The sequence below is a fragment of the Epinephelus lanceolatus genome, chromosome 24 (assembly GCF_041903045.1).
Source record: "Epinephelus lanceolatus isolate andai-2023 chromosome 24, ASM4190304v1, whole genome shotgun sequence".
Classification (NCBI taxonomy): Eukaryota; Metazoa; Chordata; class Actinopteri; order Perciformes; family Serranidae; genus Epinephelus; species Epinephelus lanceolatus.
The window spans coordinates 14,817,501-14,844,198 of NC_135757.1; the positions used below are offsets into that span (position 1 = coordinate 14,817,501).

The 26,698-nt window shown below is 40.4% G+C and overlaps 1 protein-coding gene and 1 non-coding gene across 2 annotated transcripts in view; one reads left to right on the forward strand and one right to left on the reverse strand.

Moving 5' to 3' along the window:
- The window catches only part of LOC117250254 (cilia- and flagella-associated protein 47-like), a 70,951-nt gene extending 44,486 nt beyond the window's left edge, over positions 1-26,465 (forward strand). The window contains exons 46-67 of the mRNA XM_033616360.2: positions 1-21; positions 423-625; positions 818-959; positions 1,599-1,726; positions 2,051-2,116; positions 2,466-2,609; positions 4,101-4,274; positions 4,673-4,784; positions 6,209-6,262; positions 6,417-6,514; positions 7,612-7,787; positions 8,112-8,219; positions 9,725-9,836; positions 10,258-10,362; positions 10,761-10,917; positions 11,043-11,126; positions 13,030-13,177; positions 16,856-17,040; positions 19,623-19,797; positions 24,933-25,094; positions 25,736-25,901; positions 26,014-26,465. The exon at positions 1-21 is cut by the window's left edge and continues 85 nt beyond it. Coding sequence (XP_033472251.2) covers positions 1-21; positions 423-625; positions 818-959; positions 1,599-1,726; positions 2,051-2,116; positions 2,466-2,609; positions 4,101-4,274; positions 4,673-4,784; positions 6,209-6,262; positions 6,417-6,514; positions 7,612-7,787; positions 8,112-8,219; positions 9,725-9,836; positions 10,258-10,362; positions 10,761-10,917; positions 11,043-11,126; positions 13,030-13,177; positions 16,856-17,040; positions 19,623-19,797; positions 24,933-25,094; positions 25,736-25,901; positions 26,014-26,205 — 2,912 coding nt within the window. The 3' untranslated portion in view covers positions 26,206-26,465. The remainder of the gene's footprint in view (positions 22-422; positions 626-817; positions 960-1,598; positions 1,727-2,050; positions 2,117-2,465; positions 2,610-4,100; positions 4,275-4,672; positions 4,785-6,208; positions 6,263-6,416; positions 6,515-7,611; positions 7,788-8,111; positions 8,220-9,724; positions 9,837-10,257; positions 10,363-10,760; positions 10,918-11,042; positions 11,127-13,029; positions 13,178-16,855; positions 17,041-19,622; positions 19,798-24,932; positions 25,095-25,735; positions 25,902-26,013) is intronic.
- On the reverse strand, positions 3,573-3,643 carry trnag-gcc (transfer RNA glycine (anticodon GCC)). Its single transcript has one exon. It is a non-coding gene; the product is annotated as a tRNA-Gly (tRNA).
- Positions 26,466-26,698: the final 233 nt, after the last annotated feature.

The following is a 26,698-nucleotide window of genomic DNA, read 5'->3' on the forward strand; positions in this document are numbered from 1 at the left end:
TCTCCATCCCCAGCAACTCTGGTAGGAAGTCTGTCACCCAAATGTTGCTTCTAAAGTATTTTAGGGCATCATAGCACAATCTGAAACTAAATGTTACTTACTATAGCTGTTTTCCATTAACCCTAAGTTTATGAACATTACTCAACATTGCAGAACACCAACATCAGTTATCATTTAATCATTAAACATGTAAATGCTGTTATTTTCAAAATTGGTCCTGTTTTAAAGCCAAAAAAAAAAGAAAAGTCAGCAGACATACATTCATGTCATTTTTGATGTCAATGTTGGAAAAGCATAATCACATTTAGGAGGTACCAGTAGTGATAATTTCTCTTTGGCTGTGTCACCTGAATATAAAGTAGTGTATTCATAGTGAATAACAGATTAAATAATGTCAACACTGATATTTTCTCCACCAATAGACCCAGTTGTGTGTGTGTCAGTACTAAGTCTGCACTGCAGCGTGGGGCAGGTGTGTGAGGAGGTGGTGCGTGTGCCGCTGATCAATATGGGCCGGGAGCAAGCTCTGGCCTTCTGGGGTCAGCGCAGCATGAGTGCAAATGAACACAGGAGGCGGATGCTCACACACACTTTGCATAGCAGCACCCTGAGGGCAACCACAGCTGTACGTAAGCTCTTGAAACAACAGGTACACTCACATACTCACTCTGAAAAGCTGACCTTTGGCTTTACAGTAGGAAGCTGTGTGGTTGGTTGGTGGCCAGGCAAGCAGGGGGGGGTTTCAACTCAGTATTGTGAAATGTTTTCCTGTTGTCCATATTGAACTTAATTTCCCCCTCCTCTTGTCTCTTGTTAGGCCCAACTTTTGAAAGGCGTTCCCCAGAATGAAGGGATTGACTACAGTGTGGAAGTTTCTTTGCCACAATACTTTGCTTTACCCAGTACTGTTACAATACCTATAAAGGAAGACACCAACATGCCATGGGAAAATCCTGCAGGTACACACATATAAATATCTAAATCATTTTGCTGGAAGATACAATAAATGAATGAAAAAGAGACTTGCAGAGGAGACTGAAATCTCCCACAAATCTGTCTCACAATAAAACATTAGCAAACCAAATTTAATTTCTCTTGTTCCCTCGCTTTACTCTCTTATCTTCACTACCTGTCTCTCACTCACTCGTAAGCTCTGTCAACTGCCTCTCCTGCCCTCTCTTGTTCACTGGTGCTCGCAGCTCATTTGCACACTTGGTCCCTCTTTCTCTGTTTATCTTAAACTAGTCAGAAAGAGAAAACATGTTCAGATCCCCGATAAACATTTAAGTACCAGCACCCAACCAGTACATTTTTTGGTACTTTATTCTTTCTTCACTGACAAGAATGTAACTTGATAGTTGCTAAACTACTGAAAGTTAACCTCAGAGAAGAGACCTTTTTTACACCTTGGAAAGCTCTGGTGGAAATGTGGGTAACACTGTGCCTCAAAGGTCCTTTACCCCCTGGAAAAGGTCTTGTGACTGAAATGCCCTAGTAGTTTCACTCATGTTCATTTAATTTATTTATTAAAACTGTCGACACCACTTGATTGTCCATCTCCCCCCATCCCTGATTCTTCTCTTCACTTTGTTCAACAGATTGTGGCTGTGTGGACATCCCACTACGGTTTCAGGCAGACACCGTGGGGCAATTTACATGTCAGGTGGTCCTGAGGTCCTGGTGTGATACCAGGGTCTATGTGCTAGAGGCACTGGTTACTTCACAGGTAGGTATCAGCTATCAGAGCTTAATAAACTTCTTAATGTTATAGGGCTGCAACTAATGATTTTTTTCATCATTGATTAATTTGCATATTCTTTTCTATATTAATCTTTTTTTTTGGTCTATAAAATGTTTGAAAATAGTGAAAAATGTCCACACCAGTTTTTCACAATCCAAGGCAAGGTATTTAGATGTCTTTTTTGTCAGTCTAATCCCAAATGACCATCATTTTGGAGGTGAAGTATTCATACAAGTAAATGCTGAATTACTTGTTGATTCATGTGGTTAATGGTTAATGTTACTAAAATCATATCATTTGTGACTGCAGGGAGGATCCGTCCACTTGGACTTCTGTTCACCTGCTCACCGATCAGTCACACAGGACATACCACTGGTGAGGGACAAGAGAAAATGCATTTATCAGTGTGCATGTGTATGCTGCTTATTAAGGGCTATCCTAAAAGCATTTGATTAATTATGAATCATTTTAGATATCACTTCGATAATAAGAAACTGCTTTTTTTAGAAGAGAGTGGTTGTCATTAGTGTACAGCAACCATAAAGCATGGCTGAAATTTATCTTTGACTAATTATATGACTTGACTGAAGCTAACATATTTAAAGTTTTAGGTTAGAAAAGTAGATCATGTTATGATGGTAGTTTTAAAAAATTGCTTTTTAACATGTGAAAATGTTGAACAATGGTGGATTCAAATTCTAAGGCCTATATGTCTCTGTCGTAGCACAATAAGACCCACCAAGACTGGAAAATGCAAGCTGAGGTTTATGGTGAGGGATTCTCCGGCCCACCAGTTTTGAATGTGCCAGCAGGGACAAGAGCTTGCTACCCCCTCACCTTCCACCCTTCTGCACTATGCATTGTCACGGTAATGCCTTTTTTTCCTTGTGGTTTCATTGTTTCTTGTTGTCTTAAGTTGTCTCCATGTTTCTGTCTTCCTTTGTCACATTCTTGCCATTTAATGTCCTTGCTCAATATACACACCATAAAATCTTCAGTGTGGTGGCCTTGACTTTGTGTGTATTCAGAATTATTCAAGCAGCACTTAGAAGCAGGCCCACTTTGAAATCCCCTGCCAACAATGCTCATCCACCAAGCCCTCATATTTGGCCTTTCTTCCCATTAGCCTCCTCGGTTCCATCCTCTCAGGGAACAGTCGGCTCAAGTATGAACACTTATCTCGAAGCCTCAAACAGCAGCACACTGTCTGGCCTGTGCGGCTGTTAAGATGATATCTGGGAATTTAAGCTTTCTCTGTGACCAGCCTCATCTTCCAGTGCTTTTCTAAAAACGGGACAGAGGCACAGGCAGGGGCAAACTGTAACTAAGCTTTCTCTTTCTGAGAAGTGTTGTGCAATTTAGGATGTTAGTTGATGCCTTGCCTCAGTACGTCTTTCACATACAGAGAATGCAGAGCAGTTCAAAGAATATTATTTTTCTTTTCAGAGTGATTTATCTGTTTAATCATCAGAGGACTTGAAGTTGGAAGTTATTTTATAAGTGAGAAGTTAAAAATATACAGAAAAAATACGTATACATAAAAATCTTTTATATTATAGATGTGTAGATTGTTGAATTTTCCCTCATTTATCTTACACATCTTAATTTCCCCCACAGAAAGTTAAATTTCACTTGGTACAGAAAATGAAAAATGATCTAGTTGTCAATACATAAATATATACAAATGCAAATGTTGAAATGAAAACAGGGATTAATAAATATTGTGATGAATATATGAAAAACAAATTCATAATAAATATACACTGTATATGCACATATGTATAGCTATTTATCTGTTGTGTTTAAATTAGAGAGGGGAAAAAAGATGTGTTGCATTGGCCGGGAATCGAACCCGGGCCTCCCGCGTGGCAGGCGAGAATTCTACCACTGAACCACCAATGCATTTCTGATGTCATGTAGGGGAGGCGGAGCTTAAATAGGAAACATGCTGCTGCGAGCTGTCACTGTGTTGTTAGTTGTCTTTTCGCTTTGTTTGCCTACCACACCTAGTTTCTTGTGAATTAAACTTGAAGATGCTCACTAAATGCTAACTGTTTGTAGGATGGACCAAATGAGGAAATTGTGTTTTGGGTACACAAGTGTAGGAAACATTTTTGTGCAGGGAATACCATCCTGTCCCTTTATTGCAGTGTGGGTTTAAGACCTAAATTTTAAAAGAAAAAAATTGGTGTCCTATTGTTACTTGTCCTGGGCTCTTTGTAATCAGCCACAGTCATAGGTCAGTGTGAGAATGCTGGTCTGCAGCTAAGCGTCAGCTTGCCATGTTTCCTTTGTGTGCACACTGAACACCAGTTTGTGTGTGTGTTTGACTGCCTGGACTCTATCCCTACCCCCACAGGGCAAGCTGTCCTTACATAATGACTGCGACGGTGCTGAGCACGTGTTTACCTTTAGAGGAGTGGGAGAGCGCCCCCTGCCTGTGGACCATGTGGTATTACATTGCTCTGTAGGTCAAACCATGCACACACAGATAGATGTCCCCAACTACGGCCAGAAAAAACTCACTCTGAAGGTATAAGCACACATGCAAATAACATCCACACACACTGCTGTTACTTGCTGATAAGGTTTATTTTTATGTTAACTGACTATGTTTGGGTTTTGGACTGTTGGTTGAATCAAATAAACAGTATGGAGTCAGATCAGTCTCAATATTAATGAATGAAGAATACACAGATGTATTTTTGTCATAAAACAAATAGGACCAGTGAATTTCTTTGTGGTCTGACAGCCCCATAGACAGTGTTGAGCCATGAGCCATTTGCAAGTGAGTGTGTATGTCTGTCTGTCTGTGTGTGTGTGTGTGTGTGTGTGTGTGTGTTCTAGAGCATGTATTTCCTTTTTTCCCCTGTATTTCTGGTTCTTATGTGTCTTGTGTGTTTGTGTGCATGAATACTTGTATACACACAGGTGGTGACAGACCTACCTGATGTAAGTGGCCCCCCCTCTTTAGAGATGGAACCTGGCCACAACGCTCCATACACCTTTGCTGTGTCATCATGGAAACGAGGAAAACAGACAGGTGATTCTGTTTTTTCCCCTGCTACATGTTTGTTATTGTGGGGAGTGTGGGTCGTGAGTATGTGATGTGGAAGGTGGCTAAATTGACAGCTTACTTTGTTTTTCAAATTATATACAGATCACACTGTTGTTTACTGCTCTGCTTCTTCACTTTGTCAGGCTCTTTGTCACCTACAAGAGCCTTTTGTGTGGTTGGTTAGTAAGTGACGTGGAAGGTGGCTAAAATGTCAACTTACTTTGTTTTTCAAATTATATGCAGATGATACAGTTTTTGAGTTGAAGTCGATTTGAATCTGTTGGGAACATAAATTAGGACGTCACACGGAGGCACCAATTATGTAGAGAACAACATTAGGCCTCACCAAGGGGGGACCATTAATGTTGTAAATTGGCTATCGGAAATAATTAAGATGGAGATTAACGAAAACTTGTCACTGCTGATTGAGTGTGGTGATGTTTTATATATGCATGCATCTTCTCAGTGCCCTCACTCCTTGGAGTATTGAGGTTCATCACAAATCTGAAGGCCCTCACTTACCTTTGCTTTTGTATGCTAGGGTTAGCTGGCCTGCATTGTCCATCCATAGACCTAATCAGTGACATGTCCTTATTTATGAGGCAGTTCCTAACCTACTTCCTTCTTATCTATGCATTGTTTTTTCCATCAGAAAAATGCTGGAAGCTACCTTCTACGCTCTGTGACATATTCACAGAACCTACTCTTGCTATCTATTTCCACAATTCATCTTGAAATGGGAAAAGGGCTTTTAGGTTTGCTGTCCTGCAGCTTGGAATCTGCTGCAGACTGATTTAGGTCCTGGGGAGCTGCTCTCTTTAAGCATTTTCAAAAGTAGATTGAAGGAGTTGGAGGAAGGAGCATCAAGCTGTAGATGCTTTGACTAAATATATGCCTCTACATGATCCAGGATATGTTGACCTGCTTTTTTAGTATGCTGGGATTCTGAATTTTCTTGAAAAAAGATTTTAATCTCAATAATCTCATCCTTTCCTGGTCAAAATAAATTTTAGATAAAAGAAAATGATACACTCTTGGTGTCTGTTGTTTAGTTTCCTGTTTTAACACATACATCTGAATGCTGTGGTTTTACTGTGTAAAGTAATGTAAGTGGTATAGTAGTGTTAGTGTTGCTTGCCTGAAGGACAACTTGTATTTCTATATTTGTGTATACATCTGCAGTGTGTTTGCATAGGCACATGAGAAGGATACGATGGTAAGTAGGAAATATAAGGAATTTTTATGCTTGTACATTCTCAAGGGTATGAGTGTAAAAAATGCTCATTAGGATGGATTCATTAATTGTACCAACTAGATAAAGCTAAAATGACAACAAACCTAAATAAAGAATTGATTACAATCATTAAAATAAAATAAATGGAACCCTTTTTTCACAACTTTTCTTGCAGGCTGTTTGTCATTTATAGAAATTGATGCCATGCAGGAGGCAGACGAGCACAAAGGTAAGCTTAGTGTTGTACCATACTGTACATGAACCACTCAGAGCTCAGAGGGCTTCACAAACACTTCACTTTGAAGTCTTATGCCCAAGACTTGATTAGAATGTCAAGTGTGTGTATACGTGTGTGCATTTATACATGTATGCCTTTCATCCAGGAAATCTACTTGGATGCTACGAGGTGCATTTCTCTCTGGAGATAATTTGTGAGCCAGCAGTGCCCATCAAGGTCATTGATGTACAGTGTGCTGCTCAGGTAAGTACTGCAAACACACTTGCACTCTCAAGTAGATACTCACCAACCCCATCACAAATTACCTTCAGGGCTGCAGAAATAAGCATCACCACATTTTTTCCAGTTCAGAAGAATATTTACTAAAATGTAAATTTACTCAGATGTAGATGAGCAAAGCCATAGTTCATCAGATTATGTTTTTTCTGCTGCTTAATTAGGAATATTGGTTGAGAAGAGAAGACACTTTTGGAGTTGTTAGAGTATATACTTCTTTAAGAGGGAAGTTTATATGTGAAAAATATTTTATGATCTAATGGTGCCACTCAACAAAAAACTTTCATAGATATTAAATTTCAGACAGCTTCCTCTGCCACAGTGATCACTCTGCAATGACAAATCAGTTGCAGAGGTCATTTTTAGTCATTTCCATTCCCTGCTCCCATATTTTGCAGCTCAGATCCTTTGTGCAGTGTCGCTTTTATTCCATTTTGACGCAATTTGAAGCAATCACAAATTCTTAAATCTCAGTCTCTACCCATGCACCTTTGACTTAATGGCTAAAACGTATGCTTGAAAAAGTACAGTAGCTTTATGTGTGATGACATTTACTTCCTTCCATTTAATTTACTTTTGTTCATCAGTTAAGAATGCAAATGCACATCAGAGTACAACTTTTGGAATTCAGACAGAGTAGAAATAGAAACACTTTATTGTACAGCATCACACGGTAATTGTAGCCTAATTGCACAAATTATATCATAACTTTCCTTTGTTACATACAAACAAGACTTGAATGTGTGGATTGTCGGTAGAGATTAGAAGACCCTAGTCAAGCCACTTGTCATTAAGCAAGACACTTAATTCATACTTTCCTGAAAGAGTAGTTCTCTGTAGCTGGCTGTTTAATTTACATTAAATAAAAGTTCAAGGGAAAAAAAAGTTAATTCAGTTCAGGATTATTATTATTACATTTATTACATGCAGGCCCCAAAGAAATGCTTCTACTGCTAGCCACTGTTACAGGAAAAGTTAATCTTCCTTCTACACTAAGATCAAAAGACTATCAGAACATCACAGGAAAAAAAACAGGTGCCATCTTTGAAATGCTGTGTTCCCAGAGCTCAGTTGCCATAGAGATCCCTGTCAGAAACCCTCGAGGAGAGCTGCTAATACTGGATGTGTACCTGGAAGGAGATGACCTGAATGGGGCCAACTGGGTTTCAGTTCCCCCGGGGGGGACTCTTGCCTACAAAGTTATGTTCTCCCCTGGCAGAGTAGGGAAGAGCACAGGCAGGTAAGACTCGTTGCACTGTAGCTGACCCGACCGCCTTTAAAGGCAGAGGTAAAAAATTTTCTCGACACAATTTATAATTTAAGTGAGGATCCCTGTTCACTTAACGCTTTGTGTGAATGATCTAAAAAGACATAATTCCCCTGAATCTGAGACAATTTTGCCACCCTGACAATTCATAGTGTGGAATAGAATAAGCTGTAGACCTCAAGATGAACTTGGTAATGTCATATATACAGAGCTATTTATTTTTCTATTTGGAACAATGTTATGAATCTGTGGTGCATCTATAGTATTTTCACAGGTTTGGTGTGTGTTTTCTGCCAGTGTGGTGTTCCAGTCAGAGCTGGTGGGAGAGTTCTGGTATCAGCTGGAGCTTTATGCTCTTCCTCCTCCAGTCATCATGCTACCACAGGCCTGCTGTCAGCTGGGCAAGTAGGTGCACTCTCACCAAAATACACAATATCTCACTGCAGGGTTACTGGCTAGGTATGCTTGCACACATGCTGTATGGTACACAGCAACAGTGTGGGCTAAGGACTTTGAAACATCCCATAATAGGCTTTAAAACAAAAAAAGGGGGCCTGCTTAAGAATCATTTTCAGGAAAAAGTATAATAATTTATATTTAAATTGTTTTTATTTCATTTTCATTAACTAGAGCCCACAGACATGCGTACATGACATAGCTGTTTGAGTTTGAGGTGTGCCATTATATCCTTTCGCCAGCATTTATGAAATGTTGACACAGTCCTTTCTTAATTTGAGGAGAATCTGTTATCGAGCAAGCAGTGGAGAGAAAGCCCCAACTGTAGCATGGTTACCAATGATCTTCCTGAATATGATTGTCAGAGGGTTTGAATCAATAATTGTGCCACAAACATTTGAAAGGGTGTCAAAAATCCCTGTCCAAAAAAATCCTGCATCTGCAGCCAGGATCCAAACATATGGCTGTGTGTGTGCCAGTATAGTGCCTGCATCTTAAACAATTCTTATGCATCCTTGGACAAAAAAAAAAAGAAATGGCAATATACTGCTAGTCTGTTTGAGCCTCCATGGTAATCTCATGAATCACCATGGTAATCTAAGATACATGGCTAACCTGCCATAGAGCAGGCTCATTTGAGTTCTGCTTAAACCACCTGTTGACCAGTCAGCTCCCAGGAAAAATATAGTCCTCATTCCAACAGGACCCATAACAGGGTCAAAGGTGCTGAATTTACAAGTGACTAGAATTACTTTGTCTAGCAGTCAGAGATAGAGGAAAAGTATATTATACAGCCGTGAGTTTACAACAGGACTTTTAATGAACAGAGAGGTAATTTCACACACTAACAGGCTAATGAATCATGATTATAGCCGCATATCAATTGTGCATCCTGCTAATTAGCTCAGCAAATTATAAATGCAGCAATTGGGTCAGACAAATTTTATCAGACAGCAGGATGAGTCTTACCTAAACTGATTTTAAGTGCATCACTTATCCAGGGTTATAAAAAAAGCCGTAACGTATCTAAAATGATCTTCATCTTGCTAGTTAGTTTACTTTTTAATTTATTTTTTCTATGTGGTAAGCAGAGTGCATCATCAGTGTTATTTATTTGTTGTTATTTACTGTTCATTTTGAAATGGCATCAATGTGTTTACTTGGAAAGAGTATATTTTCACTTTTGGTGTATATTTCCATCACAAGCTTGGTTTTGAATTCCATTTAGTGGTATTTAAAATTTAACTTGTTTATACCTGTAGGCACCCTGTTAGCACATAACAGTTTGTTCATCATGAGATAACTGAGCAGACTACCAAACATGTTGAAAATTATATTCATATTTAAAAATTTGGATTTTCCCACTGTCTTTACATCTCTGTTCCACCTGTTTGATGTTATTGTGTATTTTTCATCTTGCTAAATAAAATTGTGTCTGTGTGTTTGTGTGTCAGATGGACCAGCCTGACCATTCCCGTGGTTAACCCGACAGCTGAGCCTGTGGAGCTGATTGTAGCCAACAGTAATCCCAGAAACTACACACTGGAAATGGAATCAGGAAGTATTGTTAGTATACACATGCACCTTTGTGCCTCATCCTTACTCTTATCAGCTCAGCATTCCATTATTTCAGAATAAAGCTTCATTTGTTCTCCTGGGGAAATTGATTTACCGTTATTTTTGATGTTGTTTGTAGTTCAATTAATATTTTATTGTGTTAGCTTTAGATTTCTTCTCATAAAAGAACCATACGGTATACTAAGGCAATTGATAACACAGCTGTTGTCTTTTTACGCATATCCTAAAACAAACAAGAGTCACTGTTGTCAGTTGAAAGGGAATACTTGCTGTATAACTAGATGGAGAGCTGTGGGTTGCCTAGCAGTGTGATTTGTCTCTTTGAGCATGAGTGTTTATCCTCCCTTACTGTCCCCATGAAAGCCATTTCCTGTGTTTGTGTGTGTGTGTGCGTGTGTGTGTGTTCCAGCTTATTATTGAGCCCCACTCCTCCACCCAGCTTGGTGTCCGTTTTAGTCCTTCATCCATTGGAGAGGGGAACCACACGGCAAAGATCACTTTCAAGTGCCCTCAGGTGTATATATACACACACAAACACAGAGAGAAAATGGATGACATAAATCACTGTCCCCTGCCTTAACACATGCACACACACACACACACACACACACACACACACACAAGAATACATGCGGACAGACCAAAATGCAGGGATAGTTAACTTGTTTTTCCTCTTAAATTAGTATAAACAGGTACACCTATCTTATTTACTGTCTCATCACTCCCAATCATTCACATGAATCTAAAAATTTGATTCATGGTTATAGCCATTTTCTATCAGTTTCATCTTTTGACCACACCCTTTCTTTGTCTTCCCTCCTCTGCATTTGCTTCATGCTTTCTCATTTTTTACATCAATTTTCTCTCACTGGCTCTTTCTGTGTGTGTTAATTTGTCTCTGTCTTTCTTTAGTTCCAGGAATGGTGTGTGTTGTTGAGTGGGTGCGGCCTTATTCCAGAGAGCGAGGAGCCTCTGAGCATCTCATCCCTAATTGGCTCCAGCGCCTCCATCACCATTCCCTTCACAAACCCCACTGAGCTTGTGGTCGTTCTCAGTATCTCACTCACAGGTCACAGGCACTTCTTGTCTTTCTCTAACAGCCACTTTGTCACATATTTGTTCTTGTTGCGTACATGTGACGCACTCAGACATGTTTACGACACTGTGTGAACTTGGTATTTCTTCGTGTCTCAGATGAGGACCCAAATGGGGCCCCAAACTGCCGTCAGGTCCCTTCAGACAACAAGGTCTTCTCTATCCCTCTGAGCCACACTGAAGGTGCGTTAACTGATAGAAAATCTCCACATTATAATAAAATATTAAATAAACTGATTTTTCCAAGCAACACAAACAGTTCCCAAAACTCAGTTCTCATCACAGTCATCTTAAAATAATTTCTTTGAAACAAAATAAAAGCTAAACTGAGCTTAAAAGCTGCTCTTATCAATATTTTCTTTATTATCTGTGGCTCAAATGGCTATGTAATGTAAAATGAGTCAATTGTTGTGAGGAAGCCACAGAGAATTATCATTCGCCTCAGGAGATTCCCGCAGCTCTACAGTTTTTTTAGTGTCTTTCAGCTCATTGTTTTTATTGTGTTTCATTTCCTCCTGACTGCCAGTGATAGTAAACAAAGTGGATATGTTTCCTCGCATTCTGTTGAGGTCAGAATTTCATATAAACAGAGTCATGTTGGAAGTGTTCATCATCCTGCCTTGACTTCATGGTTGGAGTAATCTCTATAAACAGACATCTGCATATGTATGCAGAATCTGTAGGTGACAGGACAAGATTTTGTGGGGCATTTAGCCACAGGGAGGATCCATCCCCTGAACAGCCATTGCAGGGGGCTGAGCCTGCAATTGTAGAAGCTAACGACTGAAATACATGGGGCATGGAGGCAGTGCGACGCCTCTGCTGCAGCATGCTCGCAGAAGAGAGAGAATGTCGAGATGAATGCGTAAGGGTCTGTTGCTTGCAATACAATGAACTCCTCCTTCTGAGTTTAAACTAAGGCCATGTAAACTGTGGGGAAGTGGATGGACAGACATGACCTTGACCCCTTGTGCATTACTCTGCGAAGCTGTTGTACCCCTCCCCTGGACATGTGTGTGGACTGACCCTTATTTCTATTAACCTTTTTTGTTTAGGGATCATTGCTACAGAAACATAGACATGTCCTCAAACAGGGAGATGTGTTATTCCCACAACACTTTGCAATCTTATAACCAATGTATGTGTAATCTTGAACTGCACCCCAGACACATTTTGCTTTATTTCTGTGTTGCTGTCCTTGTTCATTGCAAAACTAACTGATAGTACGAATGTGGAGAGCTTTTAGTCTTTATTAGCTTCTAAATGAACCCACCCGAGAGAACATTCCAGGAAAGATGGTTGTTTTTAGTAGATAGTCGAAGTTCGTTTTTTATTTAACCAAAATGGATGGAGTCTCTTTTTGTTTGTATGTCTGTCCTTCAAATTTCTCAACAACTGTCCATCCATTTGACTTCACATTTTGTGGGTGTATTGTTTAGGACCCAAGGAAGTGCGAGCTCTTGAGATCTACAGGACATATTTATTGGAGTGCATTATGTACACACTGTGTGGTGTATTGTGAGGGGGTACTGATTAACTGCAACACTGCCAAACTGCATGCTGGGGACAGCTCACTCTCTGTTGCTCGCTACAGAGAGACTGGAGAGACAGCAAATGTCACATTATAGCAAACTCAGACTGTTTAAGCATTAGCAATGTAACATCTAGAATGAAAGCTTTAGTTCCCAGATATAGCCTGGTCCCAAATAGCCAGCTGTTAGCAAATGACACATTAGTCTAGCATTGTTAGGGTATGCAACTATGTCATGGCAGATGTGTTGCGTAGGACCCAGGAAGTGCAGTGTTATGGGTGAAGTTATTTGGATAAGTGGTACTCAAGAAAGCTGTGAGCTGTTACCAGAGGCCAAAAAATCAGCCTGTTCCAAACAGGCACGTTTTGAACAGGACTTGCACTACTAGTTTGATATCAGCCTCAGTGGTTTAGCGGATGTCCACATGCAAACCAGTGTATTTTAATTAACCATGGTTTTCAGACTGAATGTTTGTATATCTTATTTGGAACGAGGCAGAAAACGTAAAAAAAAAATGTTGGTGACTGTGTTTCTATCCTCCCTCATGATTGCAGGTCTAAAAATCTCTGAAGGAGCCAGTTTTGATGTGCCTGTAGTGTTTACACCTAACTCTGTGGAGCTACAACAGGCCTGGCTCTGCATCACTATGAAGCCCTGCAGCACCCCAGGCAACAACAATACCTTCAGTACAAATAACCTGAGGTGTGTGTGTCTCATTGTCTACATAGGAGGCTATATCTGAATCTATGCCCAAGTTTCTAGACATTTGGTAAAGCTCATTAGTTTCTGCTATTGCTACATCCAGACAGATTCTGGCATAGCCTGTCACTGTAAACAAAAGTGTTAAGTCAGCTTTACTTGTCAGCAAAATGGGTATGTGTTGAAAACGCTCACTACAGTGTTTGAGCTCATTAAAGATGTACTATTCCATACGTGATATTTGTGCTATGTGCGGGTAAGACAACACAGTGGAAGCAGTATAATGCAGCTAGAATGTACCATCCATCCTTTTTCATACCCCCTCAGGATCACAAGTAGCTTTCCCATTGCACACTGGGCAAGAAGCAGGGTACAGGGTTCACAGGTTGTCTATCACGAGGCTAACACACTGACAAAGACACTCACGCTCTCTTGAACACCTTGAAACGTGGAGGCAGGGCGTAAAATTAACATTTTACCTTATCTGCCATTGGCTAGTGACCTCCAAAAATTTACCGGCCAAACATATTTTTCACCAGCCAAATAAAAAAAATTTGCCTTATTTGACGAAAAATAATTACCTTACGTTTTTAGTATGAAAATCCAACTTTAGGAAAATCCAACCCTGTCCTCTGTGTTTCTTTGGCGTGCTTGCGGCAAAGGCTGCAGTATTATTAAATTCAAATCCTCTGCTATTAGAACTACGCGAGGTGCGACAAAAAAAGATTGCATAATCCCGTTAAGGAACACCACTTTCAGCCAGGCTGTATTCTCATTCAAAGCATCACATCAATGGAACACATTGCCACAATCGATCAGAGAATCTCCATCATATCACTCATTCCAAGTAAATGTTAAGAACTGGCTTGTAGACACCCAAAGATGTGAGCACTGATGTTGATATTGTTGTCCGATGTCAATTGTTGTCCAAATGTGTATTATTAATGTGGACACACATCACCTTGTTGGAGTCCAAATGTGTATTTATTATGTATGTATGTACGGACAGTAGTATGTGTTTGTGCCTACCCTATGTAGTACAATATTTTATCCCATTGTTGTTCTTTTTAAAGGTTGCCTTGTACAAACTGGCAAAGGGACAATCGATGAAGACTAGCTTTTTAAGCTAATTCGAGTGCATTTACATGTGTGTTTTTTGTATACAGTGTTTATTAATGTGCATTGTCCCTTTCAAATAAGCTAGAAAGAAAGAAAGAAAGTAGTATCACGATACCACGCAAAAATGAGGCAGATGTGCCTTTTGTCATTTATAAAAAGATAAATCACTTTTCTATAATACATCAATGATATTTCAATGGAATAAATTATTTATTGACTTATTCATACTTCAAAAACAGCATCAATAAGTGATTAACACAGGGGGATCAAGATAAAATAAAAATCAACCAGCCACCCTCCTCCCCTGACAGTCCCTCCATAAGTAACGAACAGTCCCTAAAGTGCGGTGAGGTTTGTGGAAATGTTAACGGCTCGTTTCTCCTCTGACACGCTACATACCTGTGTACCGCTACGGCTCGGTTGTCCAGGTACTACTGGGCAGTCATGACACCAACGAAAGAGGAATTTACTGGACCTGGAATCGGACTTTGTCGGAGACGGCCGGTAAGCCGTTATCTTGCGCCGCAGAGCACAATGAACCTCCGCCGTGTTCCTGTCTGTGACCCCCTTTCAACCCACAACTGCCAGGATTCGCATTTCCTTTCTGCTGCTGGTTGAAACGTGATAATAGGGGCGCCCCACTCCACTAACTTGACGTGGAAATGAGCGGTAGTCTAGAAAACTGGCGAGTTTTTTTGTCGTTGTTGTTGTTTTGTTTTTTTTCGAGGGCGCCAGTGCGTCCTCACATAGATTGCGCCTTGGGCGGTCGGCCACATTGCCCATAGCAAAAACTGTCCCTGGACACAGTTGGCAGAAATGGTCGACGCACATAAAAAACCCACATGCAATTCAAAATTTTCCATCGGCCACTGGCGGGTGTGTGTTTTTGTTTTACACGCCAAACTTATTTTTTACCCGGCATTGGCGCTTGGCGGGTGTTAATTTTACGCCCTGCGTGGAGGGAAGCCAGGTAGGCAAAGACAGCATAATCATTACCTTTATAGTATTGTACAGTACCTTAAGGGTTAAGGGTTTTGCTTCCTGAAATTCTGTTGTGAAAAGTAAGCCAAAGCACTTTAAAGCCACAGTGTGTAGGAATTTCTCCCATTTAACGTTGAAATCATATATTGCATTCAAACAGATGGCGCACTCTAGCGCCTCACTGTTTCAAACACGTATTGCAACAACTGTAGCCGCTGTGTACCAAAAAGCAAAAAGCGACTTGAGTTGACAAACCCCCTCCTCACCATGCTGGCTGTGTTTACAACGTAGGACTGTTGGGGCGGATGTAAATTGAAACAAACCAATCACGTCTTGTCCTTTGACAACTGACAAGTGGCTCAACCTCACACACCTCATCCCTCTCCTCGCATTACTGCGCCGCTAACAGCTGTTAGTGGCCAGCGGCACTACTGCCGCATAACAAAGTCCCACTCTTTGAGCATAATGCAGGATCATGTATTATGCAGCATCACGGGAGACGGAATCCTCGTCGCCAAGAAAGTGCAAAAGGGAATCAAAAAGGCAGCGTGACCGGCGAATTAAAAAAACAAGGGTCAGCATTGGGGTTGCCTTTCCCAGGTGGAGAGAGCTGCTGAAGGAGAAAGGTAATACAATCACAGGCCAGCGCTAACAACGGCTAACAGCTAACAGTGGCGCAGTGATGCGAGGAGAGGGATGAGGCTGTTAGCGACTGGCCGCTAACAGTGGCTAACAGCCAACAGCGGCGCTGGCCTTTGATTGCATTACCATTCTCCCTCAGCAGCTCTCTCTACCTGGGAAAGGCTACCCCGATGTGGGCCTTTGTTTTTTTAATTCGCCGGTCACGCTGCCTTTTCTATTCCCTTTTGCGCTTTCTTGGCGACAAGGATTCCGTCTGCCGTGATGCTGCATATGCATGATCCTGCATTATGCTCAAAGAGTGGGACTTTGTTTCAAATTTGCCAGGGTAGTAGCGAAGCGCCTCTTGCTCCTCTCCTTCGGCTCCTCAGTCACGCAGTGCTGGCCTGGCTCTCAACGAAAACGCCGAAGGCGGTGCTGTATGTCCCTTGCTGGCGGGTGTATTCTCAAGATGGTGAAACGTAATGGAACCCCACAGACGACTTACTCGCACAATGTACAAACAAATCCGAAATTCTCCTTTTACGAGAATAAGTCAGATTATTGGTGGAGGCAATAGTACACCAGTGATGACATATTTATGAATGCAGATATTAATTTTTGCCAATAAACAACTGAAAATGTTACACAATGTCCCTCTAAAAAAAAAGTCACAATTTGTATAATAATTTAATTCTATAGTGACTTATGTTGACTGTTCAATCCTTTTATTCCTCAGTTAAATACATGTAGCAGCCAGTCTCCTTAGCTCTGTACAAAGGCAAAAATCAAATCTGATTTCTGACATGCTGTACACAGCTGTTGGTCTGGTATTAGATTTTGGCCAGTCACAGATATCTTGCATTAGTAAGATGCTTGGAACGTTTTCAAGTCTAGTTCTGGTTCATTGCTAATTCCAAATACTGTGTAAAAATGCACTCAATATCAAAATGAACATTTCAGGTCAAAGCAGGAATTGTCAACCATCTGTTGGATTTACCCTATCCGTGGAATTCCCATGGAGGTGCCTGTTGAGAACTCTCCACTTGGCGTGGTCCACTGTGAAGCAGGCTGCCAGCTGGAAAGGAAGGTGGATGTACTGCTCACTGGATGTGTGCCGGGGAATCAAGACCGGAAAGGACATAAAGGTGTGTGCCAGTTTGTGATTTTTACTCTTTTTACAGTCCAAGTCATCTTGTGATAACAGAAAACACTTTTTAGGATCGTTTTTTAAAACCTTGTTACTATTACGGATATTTTGTCATAATTCTGACATTGTTAAGTAGTTGGGAATGGTCATCAGAGTCAGGTGGAAAGAGTGGTAGTAGCACTCCAAGAGCTGAAAGAGGAACATTTTTCAACACCAGCAATTATGGTGACTTGAAAATGGTCTAAAACTATATCACCTTTTGTAGTCCTTGCAAGACATTTGATCAAAACCACAGTATTAAGGGATAGACCTAGAATTTCTGTCAATACTTGTGTATACTTTAAAATATGTATAATGCTTTCTTGCTGCATCAAATTAATTGTAATCGGTCTTGCGTGAATTGAAATGAGGCTGTTGAAATGAGCAGTGGCACTACATCACACAGCCAAGGCTGTGTATTTATTAATAAGGACGTTGTTTTAACTGTCATCTAAGAGCTACACAGATAACGAGATTAAATGTGTCAGGATCTATCTGATTCAGCTCAGCAGGTGATTGATTTTTTTTTTCTTTGCAGTAATTAATCAGTGTGGTTCAACAGAACAGTCTGAATTATTTTTAGATGGGAAAAATCAAGACAACAGACCACAATCAGATGGGGATGTGTGAGAACATAATTTAACATGACATTGCCATTTATTTACCTAGTAGAGTTTGCATGAAGTTGAAATTAGTTCATATTTGCTTGCATTGTGTTGCCATAATGCAACCTCAATAAGAATATTTACCTTTATTCTGACCTGAGGGTGGATGTACATCATGTCAATCATGTTTCCTTTCCAACACATGTAACACAAACTGCATTGTGCTGCTGCAAATGAATGTTGCACTTTGTTGAGTTAAGTGTGTTGTTCAGTTTATTTACATGTTTCTACAGTTCTTCATCTAACCACCTCATCTCTGTGTGGCTCCATCTTTTTTCAGATTTTTGTTAACAGCTAATTCCAAAGGCATTGTCAGTACCTCATTTCACAATAAAAGCCTAGGGCTTCATGTTTCTAGAGCAGCAACAGTAATATCAAAATAGTAAAGTCGCAATATTAACTTAATATCTCACTGGAAACAAAATAAAAATGTCAATACTAAAAATCATATTCCTGACATCAAAATACTGAGTGAAGTTTAGAAAGAATAAAGAACACAGACACCAGTCAGTATTGGTCCTCCTGTCCTCTCTGCTCCTCCCTCTGCTGCTGAGGAGACTCACTGTCTGCAGGTCACATGACCACCGGTGACCATCGGAGCTACTCAATACTATGGTCGTTCATAACTTAGAGCTGCAGCTCATTTACTGCTGGCGAAATTAACGGGGTTAAAGAGTCACATTAGTGGGAAAAGGCGTTTGTTAAAAGATTGAGCTTGGATTTTAAGAATTGATCGATTATTTCAAGCCAGCCCTAGTATTTATTGTGAATCACATGCATGATGTGGAAATAGTCCAAACAGTAGCTTGACACATTGAAATTTGCTTACCACAGCATATGAACAGAGCAGGAAAGAAAACAGTATTTAAGGTGCAGTGTTTCCATCTGGCTGATACCTGTTATGCCTGATGAGGTCAGAATCGGGGTCAGTATCTGATCAGACATTTTGGATTGGTACATCCAGAGCATAAATATAAACAGCGTAGGCAGTGTGGTTGCGTTGGGGCCTGTGGGATGGAGGGGCCCATGGAGGGGACAGGCCCTTCAACAATTAGTTGGGCGGAGAACAGGCTTTTGTGAGTGATTCCAATTTCCAACTCCAAAATACACTTGTCACATTAAATTAAAAGCAGTGCCATTTGCCATGTCAACAATGCAGACTCATCTCTGTCATGATCTTCTTTTTTTTCTGTGTGTATGTGTGGTGAAATAGTCAGTAGCAATCTAAAAAAAATAAATAAATGTTTATTCTACAGAAACTACAAAAACTTCTGTAAACTGTAAATAAACTGTAAAAAACTAATTACATTTTTTTTTAATCTTATTTTCTTTTTATCATATACAGATAAGCTTTGATGATTGCTGGGTAATTTGTAGATGTTGTCCAAAGTCGAGTCTCTATCTGATCATGTGAGGAGACGATACGATACATGTTAGCTAGTTTACGTGCAAAATTTGTCAAGACTGATGAGCTGAACACGTCTGCAAGCTGAACAGGCAGGCATGCCTTTCAAACATAAAAGCGACAGTAAGAAAAGACAAGAGATAAGTGTGCGTGCGTGTGCGCATGCGTGTGTGCGCGTGCGTGTGCGCATGCGTGTGTGTGTGTGTGCACGTGCGCGCACGCGCGCGCCTCATATCTTGTAACATCATGCATTAAGGCGTGTTGTAACTATCTAAAGCCATTGAGTGCATTTCTATTTGTAACAGCAGACTGGTGTGTCTATTTTATGACTAACAAAAAGCAGACAAGCAGACATTTTAATTTATCAAAGTAGTTGCCCAAATCCGCTCAAGTACAGCAGCTCAGTAGGTTCTGTTTTTTTCTGGTGGTCCATGCTCAATCATCTTCTTCCCATCTCTTATTTCTGGGCAGGTTCCTGGGTGATGGAGGAAGACTTCTTGTGCACGGTTCGTTCAGACAGTGAAACAGAGCGCTCAGAGGTGGAGGACTGCCTTTCTGCTGCCGCAGAGGCAGTGAGGAGGGACCCAGAGACCGGCATCATCACACTCACCGTTAATCTAGTCTACACTCCCCTCAGGCCATACAGGTTACAGTAACTCACACACACACACACACACACACACACACAAACAAACCTGTTCAAACAGTGTGACACACATTGACAAGTATGCCGGAAAATGAAATACACACTGAGAAATGTGCCTTTTTGTTGTAGAGATTCAGTAGCTTTTGAGTTCAATCCTGTTCTCCTTATTAAACCACTCCATTGGTGGTGTTACCAGCTAAAGCAAACTAACACCTTGCACACTCAAGAGAAATCAGTATACACACAAATGCACACAGATAAAAAGAAACCATACAGGCACATTTTCAGACGCAAACTACAGACACACACTGAATTAAAAGCCCAAAGACCAGACACTGAGGCACAGAGAGACCCAGACATACACATATACTCAGTACCAGGGAGAACTAAACACACACACACACACACACACACAGAGAGAGTGAGAATATTATGCAGAGTCTGACAGAGGCACACAAGCATCTCAAAAGTTAAAAAGCACACACACAAAGAAAAACACAAATTGTACACACTCAGAGAAACAAATATGCACACCTCCTCTGTGCAGGAAAAAAACAAACAAAACAAACGTATGCTAATAATAAGACAGAAAAACAAAACCAGCACATACAGTACTGGCACATTCTCATACACAGACACACAACAGGGAGGAAGGCACATAAACACAATCAGTTTGTTGCACTCCCTCTCTTTGCAGATAACACACTTGCATTGAGCTTTGTGAGTAAACACTGCATTCATTTATCTCTTGTCCTTCTCCCTATACAGTACAGTCTCTTCTTCCAGTGCCTCACTCTTTCTCCCATCTTCTCTCTCTCGCTCTCTCTCTCTCTCTCTCTCTCTCTCTCTCTCTCTCTCAGGTGGGTGTGGCCTCCGCATTCATTTATTACTAACTGTCTACATGTGCTGAGTCTTAATCTTTGTAGCTAAAGGTTGCTGTGCTCTCTCAGAGGTGAAGGGGGAGCTCAGCTTATTATCTTCCTCTGCTTTAACAGTATTTGCGATGTTAGGACTGATCCCTATAGACATTAACTTTAGTGTGACCTAAAAGCACATTGATACTTTTTTAGGTTTAAAACACCAGGGATTCTCCTCGTGCTTTTCTAATTAAACCACACAGGACTTTTTGAATATCACTTAGTAAGGCAGTCAGTGAGAAAAGCATTTGGATATTCTTTTGACTTAAGCTTCTTAGGTTTGAATTGTCAAACAATCACATACGCATGCTTAATCCTTGACACTGTGATGAACCGATTTTAAGTTGTTGAGGTTTCTTGTGTCAGCTAAGTCTATAAAAATTATCGTTCTGTTTGCAGTAGGGATGCACCGAAATGAAAATTTGTGGCCGAAGCCGAATAATATTAAACGCTTGGCCGAATACTGAATATCGTTGTTTAGTTTTTCATTAGCTTTTGCAGATGAACCCCCTCCAGAGTAGTGTTGTCACGGTACCAAAATTGGGACCCACGGTACGATACCAGTGAAAATATCATGGTTCTGAGTAGTATCACAATACCACAGCGAAAATGAGGCAGATGTGCCTTTTGTCATTTATAAAAAGATAAATCACTTTTCTATAATACATCAATGATATTTCAGTGGAATAAATTACTTATTGACTTATTCATACTTCAAAAACAGCATCAATAAGTGATTAACATAGGGGGGATCAAAATAAAATAAATAAATAAATAAGAATCAACCAGCCACCCTCCTCCCCTTCATAAGTAAAGAACAGTCCCTAAAGTGCGGTGAGGTTTGTGGACCGTGAACGGCTTGTTTCTCTTCTGACACGTCACATACCTGTGTTCGGCTGGCTCGGCTGTTCAGGTACTTCTGGGCAGTCCACACGCCAAGAAGAGGATATTATTGGAGCCGACTTTTCCGCGCCAGTAAGCCGATGGCCGCGGTATTTGACAGGAATACATTACTGTCTGTGTCTGTGACCCCCGTTCAACCCACAATCGGTGGGATTCGCCTTTCGTTTCTGCTGCTGGTTGAAATCTGTAGGCTGCTCGCACAGCGTGCTGAATGATTTAAGCCTATTTTGCTCGCTCAAAACTATTTTTAGTCGCAAATGTGACGGATGGATCGCCACACTGCCAACATTTTAATCCACCCGTCACGGCACGCTGTTTGATTGCGTTATCAAAACCGTGCCGCTATTATTCAGCCTTGCTTTTAACTTATTCCACCGAATACGAATGTGTGTTTTTTTGCAATATTCGGCCGAATATATTCGGTTACTGAATATTCGGTGCATTCCTAGTTTGCAGTGCAGTGCTCAATACTGTATAGTCAAGGTCAGCAGTAAGGGTCTGAAATGAACTTTTTGTCCACCTGCCAGTGTGATTGAACGCAGTGATTACTATTGTTTTTTGACTGGTGACTGAAGCAAATCGTCAGCCACTTGCATATTTTACCAGCACTTGGCTGGATGCTGGCGCTTATTTCCAACCCTGTCAGCAGAAGGTGTTCAGCAAAGTATCCTCACTGACCTGTACAGCAGACAGGTAGTGGGGAATTTGTGGTCAACTAATTTTAAACATAGCCACAAGCAGTAATCCCAGGTTCAAGCCCTTTCTCAGTCAATGGTAGGTAGCAGCTCAATTGCCTAACTCAAAGCCACACGAAGCAAGGTGTGGATTTCTGGCTTCCCAAAGCTGAACAAAGTCAGTTCTTCTGGTTTAATTTTGTCTAAAGAAGGAATGAGACCAATAACCCACATGTTTGATCATTACAGTGTATTCATCATTTCAGCAATTGCACATATTTGCTGCCCCTTAATCTGGTGTGAATGAAACTTGGTATGTCATTCACACCAGATTTGGCACTAGATGTCTTCACTGAGTTTTAGCAGGATTGTTCCAAAAGAACTTGAGTTATGACCTATGGTCCTCCAAGCACCATCATGTGGCAAATTGTAGTCATATTTCTTGGGAAGCATTTGCACATTATTTCCAGGTATTATAATATAATTATTTAATGTTTCCAGTTCATTCCAGCTCCTAGCAATTTAGCCACAGTATAAGACAAAAAATAAAAATAACAAACTGGCACAAACTCATAAGGGTTTTTACCCTCCATGGCTTGAACCCTAATAATAAAAATGATCCAAACAAAAATAGGCAAAATACTAAAAGATAGATGCGCGCAGTGACTGGCAGATTAATGGAACAAGTGTTTGTTTCTCTCTGCCCCTGTTGGCCTTTTTACTCTCACTGTGTTACAGTTGCAGTTATGATAGGAATGGTTTCCCAGCACTGTGAAGATGTCCATCTTATTATTTTATCTTGTATATGAGATACTGCAAAACATATTAAACCATTATTGAGAGCTTAGAGATTCATTTCCTCTCCCAATGGTCAAGAATAAGCTGTTTTGCTGTTGGGATGGCCACTCTCAACCATTTGAAGTAGTGATTGCTAGTTTTTATCATATCCTTGGAGTGATTTAGAAGACATGAACATGGGTTGAAATACATTCATTGTTTTAACTTTCTCAAACCTTTCTTTTTTTATAAGAATACCATAGATATTTCAGAAATGTGATCAAGATAAGTATTTTACAGCTGAAAAATAAACCTTTAAATGATAAGGCAGGTCAAAATGTTTAACATAAAAAAGGAGTTTCTAAATGACATTAAACAGATATGTTTAATATCATTGCTAGAAATCTAAAATCATTATACTTATTCCGCCACCTGCAGATGGTTTCAGTTTGGTTATCTTCTCAATTCTGCTGCCCTGTGGAGAATTCTTGTAAACAAACAAAAGTTTGGTGAGAAACACATTAAGTGTTACCCACCAAAACACACTGTGTGCATCCCTGAGGTCCAGCAAAAGTGTTGAATAGATTTCCTTACTCATAAAACATTTACAAAGCTGATTTTTTAAAAATTTAATTCCTGCATTGTTTACCTCCATGTTTACTTGCTTTCAGTGTTCATCTTCCCTGCTTTTGCTGGTGCATTGCTGCATTTCTTGGCACACTACCACTACTTACTATAGTGTGAGGCCATAGGTAGGAATGCACATTCCACAATACAAACAAAACTGGTCCCACTCAAAATAAAACTGGCCGGTTCTGTACTGTCCTTCTTACTGTACATTGCATGTGACATCCTGCTGAGTGAAGAGTGCATTCATTTATCAGCTCCTGTCTTCATCTATGGAGTCCATTAATGACGCATGCCCCGGTAGAATCAATACCTCTGAGAGCTAATGAGTTCTCCACGAGGAAATGACGGGGGGTGTGGTGTCGCTAATAGGCTCTTCCATTATCTACATGTTATTTTTCTGCCGTGGGTAGTGAGATGAGGAGACCAAGTATCATAAGCTGAAAGCGGGAATATTAAAGACCGGTTTAGTGAATCATGTTTGAATGATTCAATGCTCAAATTACACTTTTCAAGATAAATTAGAGTGGAAGAATGACTTGAAGAAAACAGACGATAAAAAACAGATGAGCTCAGAGGTATTCATCTGTGTGCCAAGGAGGGCCAACTGTATTCAGGTTTTCATTCCAGTTAAATCCTAATGCAGCTCATTTTGCTGATTAGTTCCTCTTCTCTGGATGAAGTCAATCAGTAAAATCAGCTGGTGCACTCACTGGTTGAAGTATAAACCTGCATACATTTGGCCTTTCATCACACACACTTTGCATGCTCCAAATTGTTTTTGTCCTGCCATTTTAAAAATAGCAAGTAATACATGGACCCACAAAAAAATATGTTCAGGATAGAATGCTAGTGTCAGAGTGTGAACACTGCCTTTTTACGTAACATGGTCCTGGCGTATAGCTTACTGTAAATGTTTTAAAAAGGTATTTAAAGGTAAATGTTTGCTAGCAATTGTAATAAACTGTAGCTCAGAACCAAACCCAAAAATAAAATTGAGACAAATATCCCATGCAGGACTCTGGCTTAGTAGGCTTTATTTCCCGAAACAAAACAAACATGAAGATACTGTATATTCACTATATATACATGTTTAAGTTAGCATCATGCCACAAATTCTCATCCACAACTTCTGTCCTCTCTCACCTCCTTCTCCCACCTGGCTCAAGTCTTTTATAGAGGTCATCTGGATTTAATCGAGGTGCTCAGTGTTTGTATGTGTGTGTGGGCGGTCTAGGTGCTCAGCAGTCCTTGCAGTGCAGTGTGAGCCAGGCAGGATCTGGGAGTTTCCCATCACTCTCATCGCCACAGAGCCTCAAGTAGATGATGTCATTCTCACTGAAGCCACTGAGTTGGGCAAGACTTCAGCTGTGGGCTTCCGTCTGACCAGCACCACCAGGTCTGTGTTTGTTTACTTGCCTCATTGTGCTTTTTTTTTTTTTCATTTGCTCTCATTCCGTGTTTCCTTATAATCAAATACAATCTGCAATTCACCTCACCTCTAACATTACAGTAGCAATAAAGCCCTGTTTGATGTAACATTTCCAGGAGTTTTTGAAGTCAGGAATTCAACTAAAAGTCCCTTATGCATTTCCATCACATCTGAAACATGAAACATCACAGTCAATACAGCATAATTCAGCCATACAAACTCCAGTAGTTCTTTGATCATTAGAAGGTACCACCCTTGACGGCAGGGACCTTTATTTGGTACCAGGAACCGCTGTGGAGGAACTAATGTTAGCCCTCTGGTTCCTCTGGTTGAAATGCAGGTAAAATTCACAAGATCCTCAAAAGGTCCTTGTTTCACAAAGAAAGTTCCTGTGGTAGAAAATGTCTAAAATGTTCATACATCATTTGTTCATCTACTTGTGTTTTTTGCAAGATAGGGTCAGCTGTTATGTTATGTTCATACCGGGCGCGAGTAAAGCAATTTGCATGAGTGAATTACATGTAAAGTCATTGTAAAGATGCAATTAGATGCGAATTACCTCTGGGCAGCACGATGGATTAGTCGTAAATTTGAAGTTTTTGTTCCAGGAGGCCAGAGCCATTCACAGCAGCGTTCTTACCAGGCAGCAGCAATGAGTTCACAGTGACTCCAGCGGCAGGGATGTTACCTCCTGTTGGTTCTATTGGAGCCCTCATCACTGTGTCCTTCACACCTACCACGTACAACAAGCACAGAGCAAGACTAACCATCCAGGTATTTCAGTGATTTATTCTCTGATAATCTCATCGACTTTTGTGTTTATTTGTTGTTTTATGGTGATAACTTTGGGATCAATTTTAGTGATTGACTGGAGGCCTTATTACAGGCAGCAGACATGAAGTGGACCTACGAAGTGAGAGGGAAAACCACTCGTGACTCCCCACCCATCTGTACCACATCCATTAATGGCAGTTCTTCTGTGCCTCGTTCAACCAATGAACGGCAACGGAACTTTGTGGCTCGGAACCTTCGGCTTCCCGCCCTGGCTAACTCATCCCCTCTTAAAGCCTGCAGATAATAGACATCCTCCTTCCCTCATACAGCTAAGGATCATTAATTTGTCTAACTTCCTTTTTGACTTATTTATGTTTGACTTATAGCCAAAGTTGCTTTTTTTGTCCAGCAACATGCACCACACAATGTCACCTTCAAAAAGATAACTTTTTTTATTTTGGAAATGTGTTAATGGTTTGGTGAAGTGTTATTTGGACAGTTGAAGAAAAGGAGCATCATTTTTGAAAACTCATAAATTTGAAAATAAAATGTACCCAGTCTTTTTCACTTGATTTTAAATCAGTGTTGATCACTGTTAATGTGTCGCTTCATGTCATTAACCTTGAAGTAATGCCTTTATTTTAACAATATTCTCCAAAATCATCCTCAAGTCACACTGTAACATATTACATGTTACACTAGAGTTGGCAAAAAAAAACCTCTTATCCTTCTTTATTGTTATTATAGATTTAATACGTAAAATTGATAAGGTATAATGGCATTTTCCTGGGTTCACC